We start from the raw sequence: 20,137 nt of genomic DNA, 5'->3' as shown, positions 1-20,137 counted from the left end.
AATTTAAACAGTTGAACAGTAGGCTTTTTTTGCTGTGTCACAAACCTCCAAAATCCCCAAGTGCTCTGTCAATACATGTGAGTAGCGTAGAGTGGGGTGTAGCTATTTATGCTAATGGTATAACGCTGTAGGTAAGCAAAAGTGATATTATCAAGGCCCTGAAAGTGCTACTGGGCTGGAGGCATAGAAAGTTGCAAGTGTAGTTTTCTGGTCAGAGACAATAGAAGGAGATGGCAGACCCCTCAGTAGTCCTTAACATTCAGATTAGCATCACAGGGACTTAAAAGAGGATATATTAAGGTAAAATTGTTACTGTTTTAAAGTGTTGAGTTTATATTTTTCAAAGTTTTCTATACTTTGTCAAATGTTATAGCTTTAGATGAATAAAACCTTTATTTGTGTTTAAAGGCTGTGATCCTATCTTTGAATTTGGATATGCATGGATGAAAAAAGACTTGTTTATATGTTCAAACCTGGAAGGTAGGTACTAAAGCAGTTTCAGACTAGGCTTTCAGCATGTGTGGGTGTTTATGGGTGTACGTGTGTGTGGGGGTGTGAGCGTCTGGCTCAGGGCACTGTTCATGCAAAAAAATGCCACTGAACAGCATTATACGTTTTTTTCTGGAATTTGGAAAAATTGTCACTTCAAATCCGCTCAATAGTTGCAGATTATATCCAACAATGGGGTTTGTGGCTAATTATGAGCTTATCCTACTTGTGTTAATTGTTGGTCACAACAATTAAACTGAATGAAGCATCAAACCCTGCTAAAAGCAAACAAACAAACAAACAAAAAACATTATATACTTACTGTGTATGCCTCATTCTGCAAATAACCAACACAATGCTGTGTCCATTATTAAGAAGTAATAATGTAAGTAATGTAATGAATTATGATCTGTTGTTGTAAAAACACTTGTTATCGGGGATGTCAGTCAACACTCTCTTCTAATCTGCTCAATGTACAGTGAGTCTTTGAGAGGATCAGCAGTGTGTGACTGCATATTTCTGCAAAGAGACATTATTTTTTTTCCCTTCACTTCCTCTTGGCAGAGATCTGAGTGTTTGACCTTTTTAAAATGCAAAGCAATTCTTCTACTCCAGAGATTGAACAGGAGGCTCATGATTGTGCTACGAAATTTGAGCGACCCTAATGCAGTAACTCACAGAGAGGGAGAGCTGTTCGGCACCTGCTAAAGTCTTGACTCGGTTATGGGGATACAATAACACCTCCAAGGGTTATGTTAATCTTTAAAGACGGGTTATTCTTATGCTGCTCCACTCTTTACTTCATTTGAATGAATATTTCACTGCAACCTTGAGTGAGTCCCTTGCGATTGAATCATGTCTCAATGCATGGTCGCTCCTTAAGTATGCTGCTGCGTACTATCTTAGATTTTTAAAAGAAGTCTACATATTCACTAATTCTCTACAGGTTTTCTGTAAATCTAGCAGTCTCAACCTTGTTTAAGTCCCTATTGATGGCATTTTATTGATCTCATGCATGTTTTTAAAATAACATCTTATAAAAACAGGAGTACAGCTAATTTACCGACAGAAAATTCACGATTCTCCCCCAGCTTAAAGAGCAGATTAAGTTAAATTGAGAATTGAGCAACAAGGATATAGGATACAATACTAAAAAGATTGTGGGAGAGTAATTTACATTTGATAATGACATAAGATTGTGCACCATTATGCAGCAATGTACCTCCTACATTAAGGCTATGAGTTATACAAAAGCAGAATATGTTTAAAAGCAGCCTTTAAAAAACTGCAACAGCTCCATAATCATCAAGAAAAATCTGTCATTTTTTTTATTCACTTTTAGCTACTCTTTCTTTATTCTATATTTCTAAAAAGGCCTTAAATAGGATAGCAGGGAAAATGAATGATTGGATTGAAGAATAAATATGAAAACAGCTTATTGGGCTTGTTGGGATATCTTTAGCTGTTGCTTCTTCCTCCTTCAGCAGGGATTAGAATACTTCCATTCAACCAGCTGTCCAGACTCATTACTGAGACAGCATATGTGGTTTACATTAGAGCTGAAAGTAATATTTATCCAAAAATAACAATAGTCTCTATAGTGTTCAACAGAAAAAAAACACAATTTAAATCTAGCGTATTCAGCTGAATGTGTAAAGTCCAATTAGAGAAACATGTCAAAAGTGATTCGCTTCACTTTCTGACATGTTACCAATCATGTTTCCTAAATTAGCTTCTTTCTCTTGTTTAACACAGCCTAGGAAATGATAGGGCTGTGAGGTCATGCTTCTGACAGTCATAGATATGTGCACGTTACCTAATGAGATTACATTTTTCTTGACAAGTGTTGATAAATCTATGGAGTCTCTAAAGAACGATGCAAAAAATAGAGTGATTTTAACGCATCTACTGTTAGAGTCCTAAAATTGTGGCTCTGAGACAAGAAGCTTCAGGTATTGTAAAGCAGTTTAAAAGACATTTATGAAGTCTTAACTACTAACTTTGAAAGCTAAAGAAACCTTTTATTTCCCATCTGCAAACAATATGCATTTAAAAGTAACCACATTTGGTCTGAAAGTAGGATGCACAGATGTTTTGCATCTCATAATTAGTTAATGGAACCAGAAAATGAGGGACATTTGTTTGCTCCAGTCTAGCCTCCTCACTGCATCACTGTAAGAGAATGTGTTATGTGCTGCATGTGACAGTGCTACTACAGCTAGATTATGGTGTCCAGGAGGGAATTTCAGAGGATAGTTAGGGGAGCTGTAATGATCATCGGGGTCTCCCTGCCAGCATCGGTGTTAGAGCCATAGCAGAAACAGGGCCTACTTTAGAGGTCTCTGGAAACTTTGCAGGTGAAGCAAAGATCCAATGGGTGCAGCAATGTATGCAGTGTGGCTGCATGAGGGTGGAAAAAAAAGAGTCATTCTTGAAAGAAATTTATCAAAGGTTAATTTGTACGAACCGTAACAAAACTTAGCAAACTTCTGGTCAAATTAGAAAATGCATAATGCTGTAAGTAGCTAAAATCTAGCACAACCCTTTATTCTCAACATTGCTGCTATCCCAGAAGCAGCATTATGCCTTGGGAGATGCTATTCTCCAACAGGGATGGGGAAGCTAATTGGAGTTGCTGAGTTATGAACAGAAGAAGGAACAACCCTAAATCCCTAAAAAAAAAAAAAAAAAAAAAAAAAAAATTGAAATAAGACAATAAATAGATTTTGATTATGGTAATAATTGTAATAATCCAATTGTAATGATAATACAACACCACTTACATGCGCTTCTCAACTATAATCTGCAAATCTTTTATCTGCTATTATCTGTCATTATCTATCCTGTATTATAATCTCACTAATATACATATAATCCATATCCTAATTTTCATGTATAATCTGTATATAGTTTTCTTATTTATGTATTTTATAGCCTTTAACAAATATTCTCTGCTGATATATATACTATTTATAGTACATGCATACATAGTCTCTGTGCACATATATATAGGTATTTATATCCTGTATAGCACTTGTAGATACAAACCACATTTCGTTGCTTTGTACTTGTGACAGTGTAGTGACAATAAAGTTGAATTCTATTCTTTTCTATTCAAATTGCAGTATGTCCAACAGAGGGTTGTTACAGTAAGAATTTCAGAGATTTATCACAATCTCTTCATCTTTTTCCTGTTTTCATATCTTACATATTTTAACATTTGATGACACTGGTTTGATGAACTACCCCAGGTTAAAAATCCCCTTGGCTGTAAATGACAATAAGATTAATAGAATTGATTTTTGTTTATGTAAAAACCACAGTTTAAAATGAATTTGTCCATTACTTTACAAAGTTGTAAACTCACTTCAATTTCTCTTATACATATAAACTATGAATTATTAATTTATCTATCCTTGCATAAGCTATTATCTTGTTGTCTCTCTGGCGGTATACTTTAGCAGACTGATGCCTTTAAGGTCTGTGTTTACACGGGTCTAATGTGATTGTTCTCACCACCTACACACACATTTGCATGCAATCTGTATAAAAAGCCTTAAAATACATAAAGAAGGAATGTGAGTAGTGCCTGGGCAGGTTTGGGCTTGCAATACAATTTGTTTTGTACCCCTTAAAGTCAAGCTGAGGGACCTCACAGCTGAAACTGGACTAGAGCTAACACATTCTAAATTCCTATTATCATGCAACACACAGATACCCACACACACAGTTTTCTGGGAAAGTTTTAGCAGGGGAACTCTTATCTGAATTGAACAAACTCCTCACATGAAGGAAATGTTCTCAGGATGTTATCTAGTCCTCTGTGGAAAAGAGATAGTCATACACCTTTATCAACCTCAGACTCTAGATGGTCTCTGACCACTATGGCACCAAAAACCTAAGCCAACTTACTGCAAGAAAAAGGAAAAATCCCTCAGACTATGAGGATTTGGAGAGTTCCAAGGAAAATAAATAGAGAACACTTTGTACTTCACTATTCAAAGCCTTAAATGCTTTAAAGATAGCCACAACAGTAATCAACCCAAGTAACCCATGTAAGCTTAAATTTTAAGTCATGAAAGAATAACTAAATATTTTCTTTAGGATTTTCTGAATTTATGTTTATTTCAGCTACTGCTTATTGCCCAGGGGCCATAGCACCAAACAGCTCAGCCCATCACACCACCACTACCATGTCTTACCATTGTATTATGCACTTTCTCTATAAGGCTATCTTAGTGGTGGGTGTTATTAAGATTTGTTTTGGGAAATTTGAGATGGTCTTTATGTTCTTTTGGCCTTGGATTCAATTTTTGCTAAGTCTCTTTCTTATTCCTAATTCTTGAAAAATCCTTTATTGAAATAAATGAGGTAACCATTCTTTAGATCCCGCTCTGGTTTCTTTGATGACCTCCTGGAGGAAATGTTAAAGTTATTAAAGTTATGTGCAGGGGGATCTTTTCGTTTTTACTAATTGTTTATGATAGCTTTTACTTGAATTTGCTTGAGCAAAGAAGCATAAACAAATCTATTTTTGAGATTGTTAGATGTCTTTACCTGTTCTCATCTACTATATTCCTTTAAAATAGGATATCATGTATTGTTGTTTCTACCTCATTTTGTCAGGAAGGTTCTTTCTAAGTAAAAAGTCAAAAATAACAATTAATTAATAATTTAACAAAGTTCCCAATTTTTCCACACAAGACGAGGGTGGTTTTAAGTACGTTTTTTTCTCTAAATTATGTAAAAATGACTAAATGCATGTTGTGTGAACTGAAATTTGTTTAATGTCCACAAACATTCAAGTATGCCGAATTAACCCCAAAACAAACAAACGAAAACCCCAGAAGAAATTTGTATTATCTCAAATGCTGTTTCACAACATTGTAAGTATAATACTCTGACATCTCATTAAAAAGACACAAAAAAGCACAGGAACTAGACAGAGCATGAAATTTGTTGTAGTTGGTGGAAAAATAAAGAACAACCAATTAATCTCCTGTCCAATTTGATTTAAAATTATATCATTAAGAAATAGGTGGATAAAATGCACAACCTAAATCTGTCATATTTGACACAAGTAATTCTGCTGCGAACAACAGAGGATGTCAAAACAGCACAGCAGCTTTTTTTGACAGGACCACACACACACCTAATGTGCCATGGCAACATAAATCTTCCTTCAGTTGGTGTTATTTTGACTGTCTGGCAAATCCACCTCTTGTTTTCAAAGCATTTTTTTTCTTTCCCTCTAACAGGTGCAAAACCTCTCAACTCACCACATCAAAGAGGCGCGTGCACCTGCGAATAAATCACAGCAAATGGGAAGAATCTAGAGCCTGCTAACACCAAAGAGGTAGTATTCAAAGTACCTGATTTAATATTTATGAGGTACAAGGCTTTGGTGGTTGAATGCTTGTTTACTGAGATGTGTCTTTTGTCCTTGGAAGGAGGTTTGATATTCCACAGAGTAACTGTATTTACATATATGCATCTGCCTCCAGATAACATTACACACATACATTATGTCCTGTTATCCACTGACAGTGGAAACGGGGCTTTCAGTTGACTTCCCATAATTTTACATGCATTTTTATGGCCTAACCCAGACCCTAACCATTGTCATCATATAGCTAATCCTAAACCTAACTTAAACTCAATCACATCTTTTCTCTAAACCCAACCCCCACCCAAAGATGAGAACCATTCCCAGTGGGGACCAGGAGACTCCTAAATGTTATGTAACATGGGTTACAAAACAAATAAATAAATAAAACCTGAATGTTGGAACTGTAACCATACAGTCATGTTTACATCCCTTTTTTTCATCACATTTTATTTTTTTTTTATCACTGCTGCCTACCTTTAACAAGGCTGCACTTTAAAAAAATGAAATAGTCTAGAGCAGGGGTCTTCAAAGTTTTCCAGGCCAAGGACCCCCAAACTGATGACGAGATGGAGAAGGGACACCCTAATTATGTATATTGTATGAAATTGTGTTATATCAAACTGGTCCCATAGTCACTTTATTACATATGGAGTAATGAAAGTTAGTTGGCCCTGGGATTATTAAAGTGTTTCTGATTCTGATTCCTGGTTGATGAGACAGGTGTTGTGAATGAAACGGTGCCCAGCTTGAAAGAGCTCCTGTGTGTCGCTGAATGTGTGCATTGATGACTGAAAGACATCTTCTGCCTCCATTTTAGTTGAATTCATGTTAATGTGTATTTAAAGACATTTCAATAAGTGGAAAAAATTGCAGGAGGGGATATAAAGAAAAGAAAGTCTAATCAACCAAAACTTTCGCGACCCCCTTTTTGGACCCCCGTGGGGGTCGTGGACCCCCTGTTGAAGACCTCCGCTCTAAGAGACTAGGTCCCAACACATACCTGTAAGTTACCTTGATTGAGCTTATTCCTGGGCTTCACATTGACTGCACAAGGTAACTAATACATGGCCACAGATCTCCGGCAATATGTGACACCATGTTTTGGCATTCTCTGTAAGAGCTCTCCATCCCCTGACATGTATTAAAATTGTTTTATATTATGATTTATTTGAGGCTTCCCAGACTAGAAGTAGTTTGTTAATCCACCATGTCAAAGAATATTTCTGTCCAGCTTCTATATTGCCATGAAAAAGTATCTAGAACAATGTAAATATATCACACTTGGCAGTCCGATAGCCACGATTATTTGATTCTATTGTTTGAATATGATACTGTGCCTTGAGAGGTTATTATATTTCTAAATGAGATCAAACTATCTGTCCTTTAATTTCAGTTTGTGTTAGAGGATGTTCTGGTAAGATGAGAGTAAAATTAAATTTTAGTTTCAATAAATTCTTACTTATTGATAATACATGTACTAGATTTATTATAAAAGATTCCTTTGGGTTCTTAAGTTCCCTGCAAGATCAATACAATATTGGAAAGAGATAGTTTTGTTTAAAATTAAGACTGCAAATCACTGTAAACACACCATCTCAGCTGCAAACTATGGAGATAACAGCTCCATACAGCGATCAGAGAAGTTAGGTTAAGCTTTAACTGTATGAAGCTACAAAAGACTTAAGGGTTGCATAGAGGACGATCATCTAGCAGCGCACCAATCCTTTATATGTGGCCAGACACATTTGCATGGACAAAGCCTTTAATGAGTCAGATTGGCCCAAAACAAAGTCCAGATCTAAAACCGAAATTAAGAATCCGTGACATGACTTGGAAATCTGTCTTCACAAGTTGATCCCATCCAGTCTGGCGGAGAAGAAGCAAGAAGAATAAAAATAGTAGATACCACAAAGTAGATTACAACTTGCTGCAAAAAATTGCTTTGAACGTTTTTCCTTTTGTGTGTTTAAAGTCTATGGATTGTTGCATAGTATTTTATTTGTTACACTTCAGAGTAACGTGGGCAAAATAAACAAAACAAACAATAACAAGAGCAAACAAACTGATTTAAAGCTTTCAATCACATGATCAATGTACCGTAATACTCAAATCCTAGAGTATCAAGGTGTGCTTCATCTAGGCTGTGACTAAATTACAAAGGCAATAGTTTAACAAGGAAGACATTAAATAAAGTAAAAAATAGTTGTATTTCTGTGCTCTTTGATAAATTGATAAATCTACATGGTTAATCCCATATATGGATAGGTTAATTAAATAAGTTGAAAGAAAGTTGCTGAAAAAAATACCAGTATCCCCAGTGAGCACTTAGAGAAAGAAAGCAGCTGGTCGTAGCATACTGTAAAGAAAAGCCAGTGTTGAAACTGGTCACGGATTCTTTTCATGGTTTCTTTTTTCCCACACTGTTCTCCAGCAACTCTCCCACACATGCCTCTCTTGTCCTATAGTTACAAACATATCCATCCATTTGATGCCCTAGGGTGAAACAAACCCATCCATTATGACTCAAATCAGGCCTAATTTATTTCACATGCTCAAATTTAATGTCATCACGTTGATTCACATTGAATTAAAATAGCTACATTCTTTTTATATTCATTTTCCACACATTTTCTCTCCTAAAGTAGACTCATTTCACAGAGGCTTTGGTCATTAGATGTCTTGTGATTGAAGGTTGGCCAAGGGAGCTACTCATGTGGCTCAGAAGGCCAAATGTTAACTCATATCTGCTGCCCCCAGCTGGCAATCCTGAAAACTACCAGTAAGGTATTACCATTCAATAGAGGTGGGCTGTAAGTAGGTATACTTAGTTCCATTTACTTGAGTAACTTTTTGAACAAAGAGAATATTAAGAGTAATATTTTTTTATTATTTATTTATTATTATTTTTCACTTGAGCAATTAGAGTAATTAAATGATATTGTTAAAAAGAAAAATGTCTGGCTACTCTACTAGAAGTGACTAACTTATTTGAATAAAGAACAGATTTGTTCAGGGAGCCAGAATCCTAAAGTTTATTTCAAACAGCGACTTCTGTTTGCACAAAATGCAGTTTTAATCATCTTTTCTACCAGCTGAACTAACAGACGTTTCAGAATCAAGTAAAATTATATACTAAACAGTAGGTATTTTGCAGATGTTGCTGATAGTAAACACATTTTATTTTTTATTTTTGTAAAACTTCAGCAAATGTTTGTATATAACTTTTACAGGTGAAGCTGTTTTAAAAGTTGCATACTTTGATGTGAATATTCACCTGTGTTGTTCTCTTAAGGGTAAACACTTCCTCCTAGGGTCTGGACACCATTTTAGGTTTCAGCAGAAGAACATAGGGTAAATGAGCTTTGGAGTTTTCTGTACATGGGAAGTTGTGTGTTTTCATAAAAACGTTAAAATATAGAATATTTGAATATCTATAATAAGCATATTGTTTCTAAATTGGTGAATTGATAACACTGGTAAAATCACCTTTGATTCAACAATGATCCAGTCCTCTGACAGATTAAGCTATTTAACACTGGCATTTGTCATTGACTCATGATTTTGTTGCTTTTGGAAGGCTTGAAAAACAGCTTTATAGCCATCTAGTTTTCCTGGATAACATACAGGTACAGAAATATTGTCAGTGTAAAAATACATTTAAAGTATATATATATATATATATATATATATATATATGACTAAGTGACTTTCATATATAATAATAAAGGAAAGTCTTTAGCAGCTGTGATTTTTTATTTTATTTTTTTTAAATAATTTCTTTAATTTATAGGAAGGGAGTCTTCATTTACTTATTTATTCAACCCTTAAATTGTGTCAAACAGTATTTCTGTCCTTGTTTTTTAAGAACTTTACCCTAAGTAGGCAGGACTGAGATTTGTAACTTTGTTTTCTAAGCTGCTTAGCTTTTTAATCATACCTATTTTTAATTGTAGGGTCCAGGTCCAGTTTCTTCTCAAAAAAGGCCACCACCTTTTTATCTAACTCATACTCTTCATAATTATCCCTTATCTGGTATTTCATCAATAACCAGATTCATTAATCATTGATTCAGCCAGCCAGCATTTTGTCTTACCAATAATAAACCCTCTCAGTCAAAAGTATTGATCACTGCCCAAAAGTGGAATGTACGATAACTGATTCTAAAATAAAAACTCTTTTCCTTAGTCTTTTAACTTGATTATTTATTTCTTGGGCATTTTATTCTTTCCATCTCAAAAAAACAAACAAAAAAACATGAATATTTGCCTCAAAGGTAGTAAAGAATCAAAATAAATTGAAATTAAAATCATATTATAAACCTGTAACAGGAACTCCTGTAACTCTCTTATAATCACATTTAAACTTGATGAATCTGAAACAAAAATTATAGTCCGACTGACTTATTTAGCTTTACTTTGTGTTCGTACAGACACCTAAGCTGCTGTGTTGAGCTTTGATAGCTTAGCATGAAAAACAACAGATCCCAGACTGTTCTTTACATCCAGTCTGTTCCTCAGCTTGGTTTGATGTTTGTCACAGCTGAAGGTAAACTCAAACATATAAGAAAAACTTACTTTTTGCTTGATAAAAGCTTGTTCAATTTTTTAATTGGGTCCACACAAAGCAAAACAGATCCCAGCCCTATTTTATTTTACTACCTAAACAATAAAATATTTTCATGTACCACTTGCAATGCATTTACTACTAATCATTGACTACTGCGGAATCAATGCTGTAGACTGACTTTTAATACCTTTAGATTTGTGGCAGACATGGTCATGAAATAGGGTTAAGGGGATGGATTGGGAAGCTGAGGGTCTCGTTTTTGCTTTTAAAGGGATTAAAGGGTTCTGTTGGTTTGTTAGCCCAATATGTTCAGTATATACTTTCATTGGTTTGCAGCAGGATAACAGTGACAGTTCCTTTAACTTTGAACTTACTTTATTGTCAGTTCTGACTAAAGAAAAAAACATAATGGTTCAGGAGTAATGGCAGTATGGAAAGATAGGCTGGGGCAGTAATGAAGGTGCTGCTCCAGTCTATAATTGTCTAGCTGACTCAAAGAGTAAGGCTCTCAAATTATGGACTGTCAATAATCTGACCCTTGCACTGACTATAAAGAATTAGATCCCAGATATCTGACTTTATTTCCTCTGTAAATAGGTTGGTCTCAACCTCGGAGATAAAGATGGAGGAGCAGTTTTACTGCAGGGAGCCTCAAAGCTGAGCTACTGCTCCCCATCACCACTAAGAGATAGTTGTGATGTTACAACTTCTCAGAAAATGACAGCGAGGTAAATATAGAAAATATTGGAGCTACTAAAACACCCACAGGCCTTGGAATGCCTACCCTAGAATGACCAGGGGACAAGAATATGGCAAACTGGAAAATATTACCTTCATGGAGCTATACTTGATTAAGCCAATCTAAGGGAAGTAAAAGATAAAACAATTGGTATAAATAAATAAGCCTATAAAGACTACGAGTTCTATTTCCTTATCAAAAATATTTAAATGTGAAAACTACATTTCTCTCATCTGGAGTGTATCCATAAGACAGAACGCTTTTATTCTCACTACTTTGACTAATAAACGACATTCATTGCATTTTAACTAAGATCAAGTTGGAATATATGTCCTTAACTTTTAATCTCTCGATACAACAAGAATACATTAAGTGTTTTTTTTTTGGAAAGTTCCTTGAGGCAATTATTTATGTGAACAAGAACTATATAAACAAATTAAATTAAAACCACATAATCAACAGGCAATGATTCTCTATAATAAGGGACATGTATCTTTTCATTGATTATCTAGACCAGAGCTTGGTAACTCCAGTCCTCCAAGGTCAATATCCTAGACCTTTTACATGTTATGTTATAGTTCAACACACCTGAATCAAATAACAATAATAATTGAATATTATTGATCATTGGAGAAATATACCCCTGCATTTAACCCATCCCCTTGGGGAGCAGTGGGCTGGCATTGTGTGGCACCTAGGAAGCAGTGTAGGGTTAAGGGTCATCCTCAGGAACCCAGAGTGGAGGCTGTTGGGATAAAACCGGGTACTTGCAACTTTCTCAGAGCACAAGCACACTGCTCTAACCACTAGACCAACACTCCACCTCAATTATTATTATTATTATTACCAAATTTTTGGTTTGCCTCCTTAGTTTACATTTTCCCCATAGTCCTGTCAATCATCTACTTACTGGATTCAGGTGTGGTGGACTGAGGACACATCTAAAAGTTGTAGCTTTTTGTCCAACGTAACAGTCATACATTTTTTACAAAATACGACTTCAAATTAGATTTTAATCCCAAACAACAACAAAAAAAATGTTGTAGAAATTTAATCTAAAAAAACAAATACTTATAAGACAGGCTACTCAAATTTGTTAACTCCAACAAGAGTATTACACAACATTGGCAATTTGTATTAGTCTAAAAAGTTACTGAATTATTATTTATCACCAAGGTCAGTTAGTACTCAAGAATCGTTAAACTAAAATCCAAGAAAACTTTTATTTTAGCTTCCTGAACATTTTTATTTTCCAGGGAAAATCTATCAGGTTTTTCAATTCAATTAAATTTTCAATTCAGTTTATTTATATTTATTCATGTTTGAAGGTGATGTTGGATTGTTCTTGTGCGAACCACATGAACTGCTCCACGGTAGCCTCTGCTGACCTTAACTTGTGGTTATGGGGGAACCTCTTAAACCTGTTTGGAACATTAATGTTCTTCACCGGATTAAAGTCTGCTTTATATGTAGAGAGGCAGCCAGTCAGTTCTTTGGTGCAGTTTTCAGCTGCATCATGGCCCAGAGAAAAATGGGATTTCCTCTGAGTAAGATCATAAGCATACTGCTTTCGTCCTACATCCTGATGGACACAAACAAAGAGAAGATAAAGATGTGAGTAGGATTTTTAGCGTTTCTTTCCTGTCCTGAAATGAAACAAATACATACTGGTTGGAAGACTAAGATGTCGTTTTTAAAGGCAATCTTGTTGTCATGATGCGAGAATGGAAACTCTCTGGATTGCTATAAAGCAGCAGAAAAAAAGGAGATCACAAATCAAAAACCATTTGATGTTAAAGGTTAATAGCTTCAACAATTCTTTCAATCTCTTAAATTAAGCTGTAACATAGAGACACGAACCTTGGGGTGAACTTTGTATAAAGGATAGCGCTCAAAGTTATAATCCTCAGACGACCATGACTTTGTCTCCTTCAGCATAGCCCCAGTGGTTGTAGAAGTTTCACGAGACTTAAACTCACTTTCTGAACAATCAGGATGGGGAAACTGGAGAGAAACAGATAAAACCTGAAGGCATTGTGTTTAACTATTTTGATGGAATTGGATCATAAAATGGAAAGTTTCTTACCCATTTGCCACCATTGCATGGAGAGAAATGTTTTCGACCTCTTATCATGTTGATTAGTTTGAGATTTCTTCAATGAATGGTTTAAAAACAAACCAAAATCATGATGTCCAACCTTACTGCTAAAATAAACTGGTGACCATGGTAACCTGGAACACTCAATGGTAATCTGATACCAGACCGGCATGAGGCCGTAGAGCAGACCTGTTTATCCACCGACAGAAATAGTCTCTTGAGATTTGTTCTGCTGAATAATTGAAAACAATTTGCTGGAAAGCAACACATAAAAAGTTGTTACAAAAAAAGAAAGTTGGAGGAGCATACACAATGTAGACAAAAGGAGTATGCAAGCAACTTGTGTTGGACTTAAAACGTTGAAATCTGTTTCTCAAAAACAAACTGTTTAGACATAATAAATCCATAAATTATAAATTAATTAATTCAGCAGTAAATTTCTAATGCTTCTGCACTTTAGCTCAGTTACCCTTTAGAGGGCAAGTTACCGTTTTTGATCACTTGCATACCCCTTACAAATGGAGTCCCCCCATCCCTTAGTGAGGTCTAGAAGCACAATATCTATATACAGCCATTCAGCAAAGATACTGCTACATGGCTGTACATCTTATTTTGGCCTTTGACCAATTAAATGAGCCCTTGAATAATATATTACCTAATGTAAATTAAGTTGAAAAAAAAGTTAACAAGTTAAGAAAAAAAGGTAAAAAGTAAATTGAAAAGTTAATAAGCACATTTAACAATTATATTTAGGTTTATTAACTAGAAAAATTGTAAGTGCCAGTATCAGCATCAATGCCTCTATGGTTATGTTGTACCAAAAAAAAAAAAAAATGTTTCTTTCACTCTCAGAGAGTTTTTCATGGATTTCTTATAGAACCATTTTTGTTATTTTTCTTAATATTTTTGGTCAATTTGGCATTTCTAACATTAATTTTTGCCATCAAAATATCAATATTTTTCTAATGTTACAAAGGTATAAAGGTCTTGTCCTGGATTCCAATAACACTATTGGCCTGAAATTTAGGTTTTCAAAGTATTTCATTGAGTGCCCTATAAAAGTTTAACATCAAAGTTCAAAATGTATTCAGAGCTTTAAGACTCCAGGGGGATCTCTGTTTGACTATAGGCAGGACCGAAGGACGCTGAGCTCATACCTCCCTTGAATCTATCAAAAAATTTGTACACTTCATTGGCTCACTCCAGACTTCCATTTGTTTAACCCTCCTCCTGACCAAGCAACTTTGATAGCAAGCTTGTATAGAAATTCATTAATAACATTATTTTTATTATATTTATGGCAAATATACACACAGTGCAACAAAGAGTGCACAGACATTAACCCCATTCAAGGTCTGGTGTCAGATAATTAGGGTGTTAGCAGAACTCTGGAGAATTTGACTGCATACAGAGGAGCTAGTTCAGCTATTTGAATAAGGTCAACCAAATTTTAATCCAGTGCATTTTTTTTTTTTACTTCTGCTCGAGTAATATAACCTTGATGTAACACTACTTCACTCCTTATGAACAGTTTAAAGCTGCTCTACTGTACCCTGCTTGCAATTTCTCTGAATGACAATCATTTTTAACGCAGTGAATCGGTTACAGGTGTATGGTCTGAATGACACTTCTGGTTTCTACACAAGCTGTGCTGGTATTTTCCATCTGCTAAGCTTGTTTTGAGCCCAGTGGATTAAAAAAAATAAATATCTTGCAGACAAAGGAGATTTGGAAATGTGTTTCTTTTGCCCAAATGTGATATGACTGTATACCTATATGACCTGATGTTCATAAGGACAATAAACGCTAGTATGCTGAGTGAAGATCTCTTATGCATGTCTGACTGTAGTACAAACAATCAGGTAAAATTCTAAGAATATATATGTCATATTTCTTTTAATGTATAATTTTATGCTTGCTGTGTTATTCATACATCAAGAATTTTGTAAATGTATTGCTTTGTGGAAAGGAGACAGACAAGATTATTCTTCATGCAGATTTGTTTTTATAAAATATATATATATATATATATATATATATATATATAAATTAATTTAAAAACCCTCAAAACTGTTAATATCCAAGCATAGAAATACCCACTACATATATAGTAGTGACTGAGGGAGAAGCGTGAAAAACGTTTTTTTTTTTTCTTCCCTTTAATTGGGGAAATATTCATAAAGATATTACATGAAAGCCAAATATTATTAAAAAACATATGTGGACATCATATTAGTCCAAAGGCCCAATATGCATGGCAACAAAAAAAAAAAGAGCTCTGGTAATTTCATAAGAATGAACATTTGCATGTTTTTTTTATTTATTGCCTCAATTCATTGATTACCTAAAAATGCTTGTAAAAACTTTTGCTAAAGATTCAGCAGGAATTTTAGCCATTGTTAAAAAAAATAATTTAAGATGGAAGGCAGAAAAATGAATATCACAAACAGTTAAGTTAACATTCCTTTATTTTTTTTTTACTACTTCCAAATAAAAACACTAGAATATAATAAATACTTGGGACTGGGTTTAGTTTTTTCTGCTTTACAAGTGATGGTTCCTTTTACAATAACAAAAACCAGACATTTAGCACAAAAAAATCAATTTGTGTTATGCCTGAAGAAGAAAAAAAAAAAAAAAAAAAAAAAAGGTATAACAAAAATTGTATTGGCCAGATGATCCAAATGACAGGTTGATTATTCATCCATAATGTAATTCTACAACATATTTGGATTAAGAAATCAATTTTATAGCTCATGGTTATTATTTTAACACAATATAAAATAAAATAAAATAATAAAGATCATTTTGTCAACATTTGGTTTCCTTTCAACAAGAACAAATCAATAAATGTGAATACAAGGATGTTTAAGATCCCAGGGCGATACCAGACTTTTTCTGACGCAGCGAAGCTGTTTTTATCTGAACATCCTCTGTAGCGTTACAGACTCCTGAAAACCAGATCAGAAAATTAACAAGTTATAACAAACATTAGGAAACCATGTAGAATCAGTCTATAATTTTCAATTTCTCTTTAAAATAATATAATTTTATTACCCTGCAAAGGTATGACTACCTATGTATTTTCGTTAAAGGGTTAATTAATTGATTCTATATTTTTTTGAAGAGTAAAACAATGTTATTTTTGTTGTGTTAGTGCAATTAGATTATTCTCTGTATCAGGGATCTACAAAAAAAAATGAGATAAGACATCAGAATAGCAAAAGCTTGAATAATTATTCGGATGTCCTTTACCACTTGATGCATACCGTTAATCCTCTAATATAGGACGGGGACTTTATTTCACAGGTACATCTTGGTCCAAGCCATTATTGGAAGGAGGCCAGAATTAGACAGGCCTCTATGTCTATTTGATCAAAACAGACTACCAGTGGAATGAATAAATACAAGATTTTGTGTCTCTTTGAACCGATAAAATACTAGTTTCTTTTATAGAAAAAGTACAGTTACTATAACGGTATACAGAAGATTATTCAGACATCTTCCAGCAGCTGCAATTTTTCTGCACAGCAATACGAAAAAAAAAAAAAAAAAAAAAGACAGAATGGAATCTTGGCAAAACTGAATTGTGAAATAAAGTTTAAAAAAATAGAATGGAAACTGTTCTGCCATCATAGCGAATTTTTATTTGAGGCAGGCTAAGTGGAAGTAGGCTACCAGTATCATATATATCAAGGGAAATTCAGAACAACGAAGGCCAACGAAATTCTGTCATTTTAATGCTGCCTGGTTACCATCAGACCTACCGATAATCACATTTGTCGTTCAGATCAGAACGATTGCGTAAGGCCACTACGATCTCTGTGTGAGGATGGGACTTCCCATGCTAATGGCTTGGATTTGTTAGCAAACATTGCCCCTCTGTCGTACATGTATGTTACTATCACAAGTTGTTGAGGACTGCCCAGGAACATTGTTGGTTCTAATTATAGCCCCGGCCTGTATACGAGTCTGGTCATTATTTACCTCCACCGACAGCGAGACCGGCCACTATTAGAGACCTGGCCACTAATGGAATACAGGCCAATATTAGAGGATTTACGGTATAATAACAAAATTCAAACCTCTTGTGAGTGATATCCAGGTGTGATATTTAATAGAGAATTCTTACTCTGATTGACTGACAGAGACGTTCCTTTTGCACCATCCATAGTCTCTGTAAATAAGGGAGTAAACTGTGATTCCCTTTCCTGGCGGAAATGCTTCTTCAGCCGTTTGCTCAGATGTTGCCACCTGGTAAAATGAAAGAAAAAAAAAAAAACATTTTTAGAAAAAAATTAACCAAATGATTATACGTCAAGTTTACTGTAAATCACAAAACTGATTCTACTTTTCTGATATGTCGTTGTGTTTATTAAGTCGTTCTGCTTCTGCACTCTTTTCCTCCATCCATCGCTGCACAAGTTGCTCGTTGTCTCTCTGAGCCTGCTCCAAAGCCTCCTTTAGTTGGGTCTGCTCCCATCTCAGGGCTGTCAGCTCTTTGGACTGACACTCCACGGTGAACTCCAACTCTATAAGGGTTGCCTTTAAATATTTTTTCGCTTTAGCCAGATTGAGTGCCTCTTGGTGGTACTGGGACACACTGGAACATTAGAAATGTTAAAATATTCAGTGATCTCCTTGCAGGACTGTGACTCTGCACTTTAAGATATCAGATTTCATGGTACAAGTCAAAAACATAAGAGCAGCCTTTTTCCCCAATTTGTTGCAGACGTCATAGCATTGCACAATGCTATGCTTCTGATTTGTTCACTTTTTTCTATCCAGCATCGAAAACAAACACAAGCTGATCCAGAACATACTTTTCTTTAAAATTGGAAGTTTTCACAGAGAAAATACCAGATGATAATATTCTTATCATGAATTCGGTGGAAATCTGGAAAACTAATAATGGTTTTCTAAACCATAAAGAAATGTTGTGATTAAATAAAGGTGGGGTCATTCTGCCAACTGATAGTAACTTTGGATTATTTACAGTTCAGTTTGAATTGAAAGAGCAGAACAGCCAAACATACAGTCCTCTGGCCACATGTAAGCCAAGTTAAGTTTGTTAGTTAATCATTAGGGAGAATATAAACAGTATCATTCTTCTAGAGACATTCAATTCAGCCTAAAGTATAAATATTATATAAATATAGATTTTCTGAACAGAACCTTTCATGCAGTTTATTATATGGAGACAAATAAGCCTTCAAATGGACGTATTTGTTACTAATCATATGTTTGATAAGATTGACGCAACTTTAATAGTAACTGATACTATCCATACAAACTTTGGTAGGCAGATAAGTATGCGCCCAGAAATTGAACTTCATCACTACTCTAAGATAAAGTTTATTAATTTCAGGGTCGATCATTTATTTCCATACATGTCTGTTTGTCTGATAGATATTTGGGAATTGACAGGCTGAAAAATTACCGTGAGCGCCAGTATTGTAGCTCAGCTTCTTTCACATACAAGACTGAGGTCATGTCAGAGACAGTTTGAGATAGCTGGGGAGAAAACAGAAGGGATTGACTGATTGGATTATGGGAAGATAGAAGCAGTTGAAAGGTCAACAAATTGCACAAATCGAACAACAAGGAAGAGAGTAGTCGATTCAGGTTTCTGTCGTACAACTTATATAATGACTATAGCAAAAAAAAAAAATATCTTCAAATCCTCTTTTAATGCATTTAAATTTGATTTTATTCAAGTCAAATGCTTATCTGAGATACTGAACTTTGGGTTATTATGAAAAGGTCTGCATGTGCAGGTCCTAAAAGTAGATAATATAATCAGAACGTTAAATTTAATCTTTTTAAGTTAAACTTATGAATATATTTCAAGTATGCATTTGTGTTTATTTTGATGACTGTGCCATAACATTTGTTAAAAACCTATATTTATCAAAAATACTCATATAAAATTATTTATATTTGCAATGATCAAATTTTTATTTGATTATTTGCATTGATTAACGTGTATTAGACGCACCTTGTCTGCCAGGTGTTCACTTTCTCTCAGCTGAAGTTGAAAGAGTTTGCCATTTATTCCAGATTCCACTGCTATATCCAAACTTTAAAAAAGAAGAAAACAAACGTTAAGTAGTAAAAAAAAAAAAAGTTATGAAATAAATACATAAAGGTTTAAGAGGATCTAATTTGTTATACAACCTTTTCCCCTGAATATCCTCCAAAATCTGTTTGCGTATTTCAAGTTTTTCCTCCAATTGAGACACTAGATAGAAACACGTATCTATGTCAAAGCGGTGAGGACCGTAAATAATTCAGAAATAGAGTAAATTATTCTTACATTTAGTGAAAACGCCAACAAATGGAAGTTTTTCTTTATCGTCTCTGTGAAAAAGTCGATCTCTCACGTGATTCTTCCAGCTCTCCATTGTTACATATAATAAAAACACTTCACACAAAGCCACAATCCAAAAACACCCAAGATACCAACGATAGGCTCTGTTTTCTTTAACTTTTGGGGAAACTAAATGAGCTTCTTCTTAACTGGGAATCAGAACTTGCGTGAGGCAGTCAGGTTGCGCAGCTCCTCCCCGCTACAGCTACAGGGCCGTTTGAGCTAGATGCGGGGCCAGGGTATCACTGGCCACCCCTACTATTTTTTCCCTGTAACACAGACTGTGGCAGCAGTAATACTCTGAGGGGAAATGTTCAAACTTATTAAACATTTAAACTTTTCATATATTAACAACTACTTGACAACAGAAACACTGTGGGTAATTATGCACATCAATATACCAACATTAAAGATGATAAATACAGAATTCATGCTCTTTTCAGAACTACATTTTGAATTATTTGGGGTAAAGATAAAATGATGTGC

General features: G+C 34.8%; 1 protein-coding gene across 1 annotated transcript; it reads right to left on the bottom strand.

The window, feature by feature from the left end:
• Positions 1-15,951: 15,951 nt before the first annotated feature.
• LOC107091352 (autophagy-related protein 16-1-like) lies at positions 15,952-19,802 on the bottom strand. The gene is made up of 7 exons (XM_015385207.1): positions 19,598-19,802; positions 19,459-19,522; positions 19,280-19,361; positions 18,722-18,795; positions 17,633-17,884; positions 17,414-17,535; positions 15,952-16,232 (listed from the first exon to the last, which is right to left on the bottom strand). Exons 1-7 carry the CDS (start codon positions 19,683-19,685, stop codon positions 16,150-16,152), a joined length of 765 nt encoding a protein of 254 aa, XP_015240693.1. The 5' UTR covers positions 19,686-19,802; the 3' UTR covers positions 15,952-16,149.
• Positions 19,803-20,137: the final 335 nt, after the last annotated feature.

Source organism: Cyprinodon variegatus, unplaced genomic scaffold, assembly GCF_000732505.1.
Source record: "Cyprinodon variegatus isolate N-32 unplaced genomic scaffold, C_variegatus-1.0 Scaffold333, whole genome shotgun sequence".
Classification (NCBI taxonomy): domain Eukaryota; kingdom Metazoa; phylum Chordata; class Actinopteri; order Cyprinodontiformes; family Cyprinodontidae; genus Cyprinodon; species Cyprinodon variegatus.
Note: the sequence above shows the minus strand (reverse complement) of the source record. Positions and strands in the feature narration are given on the sequence as shown.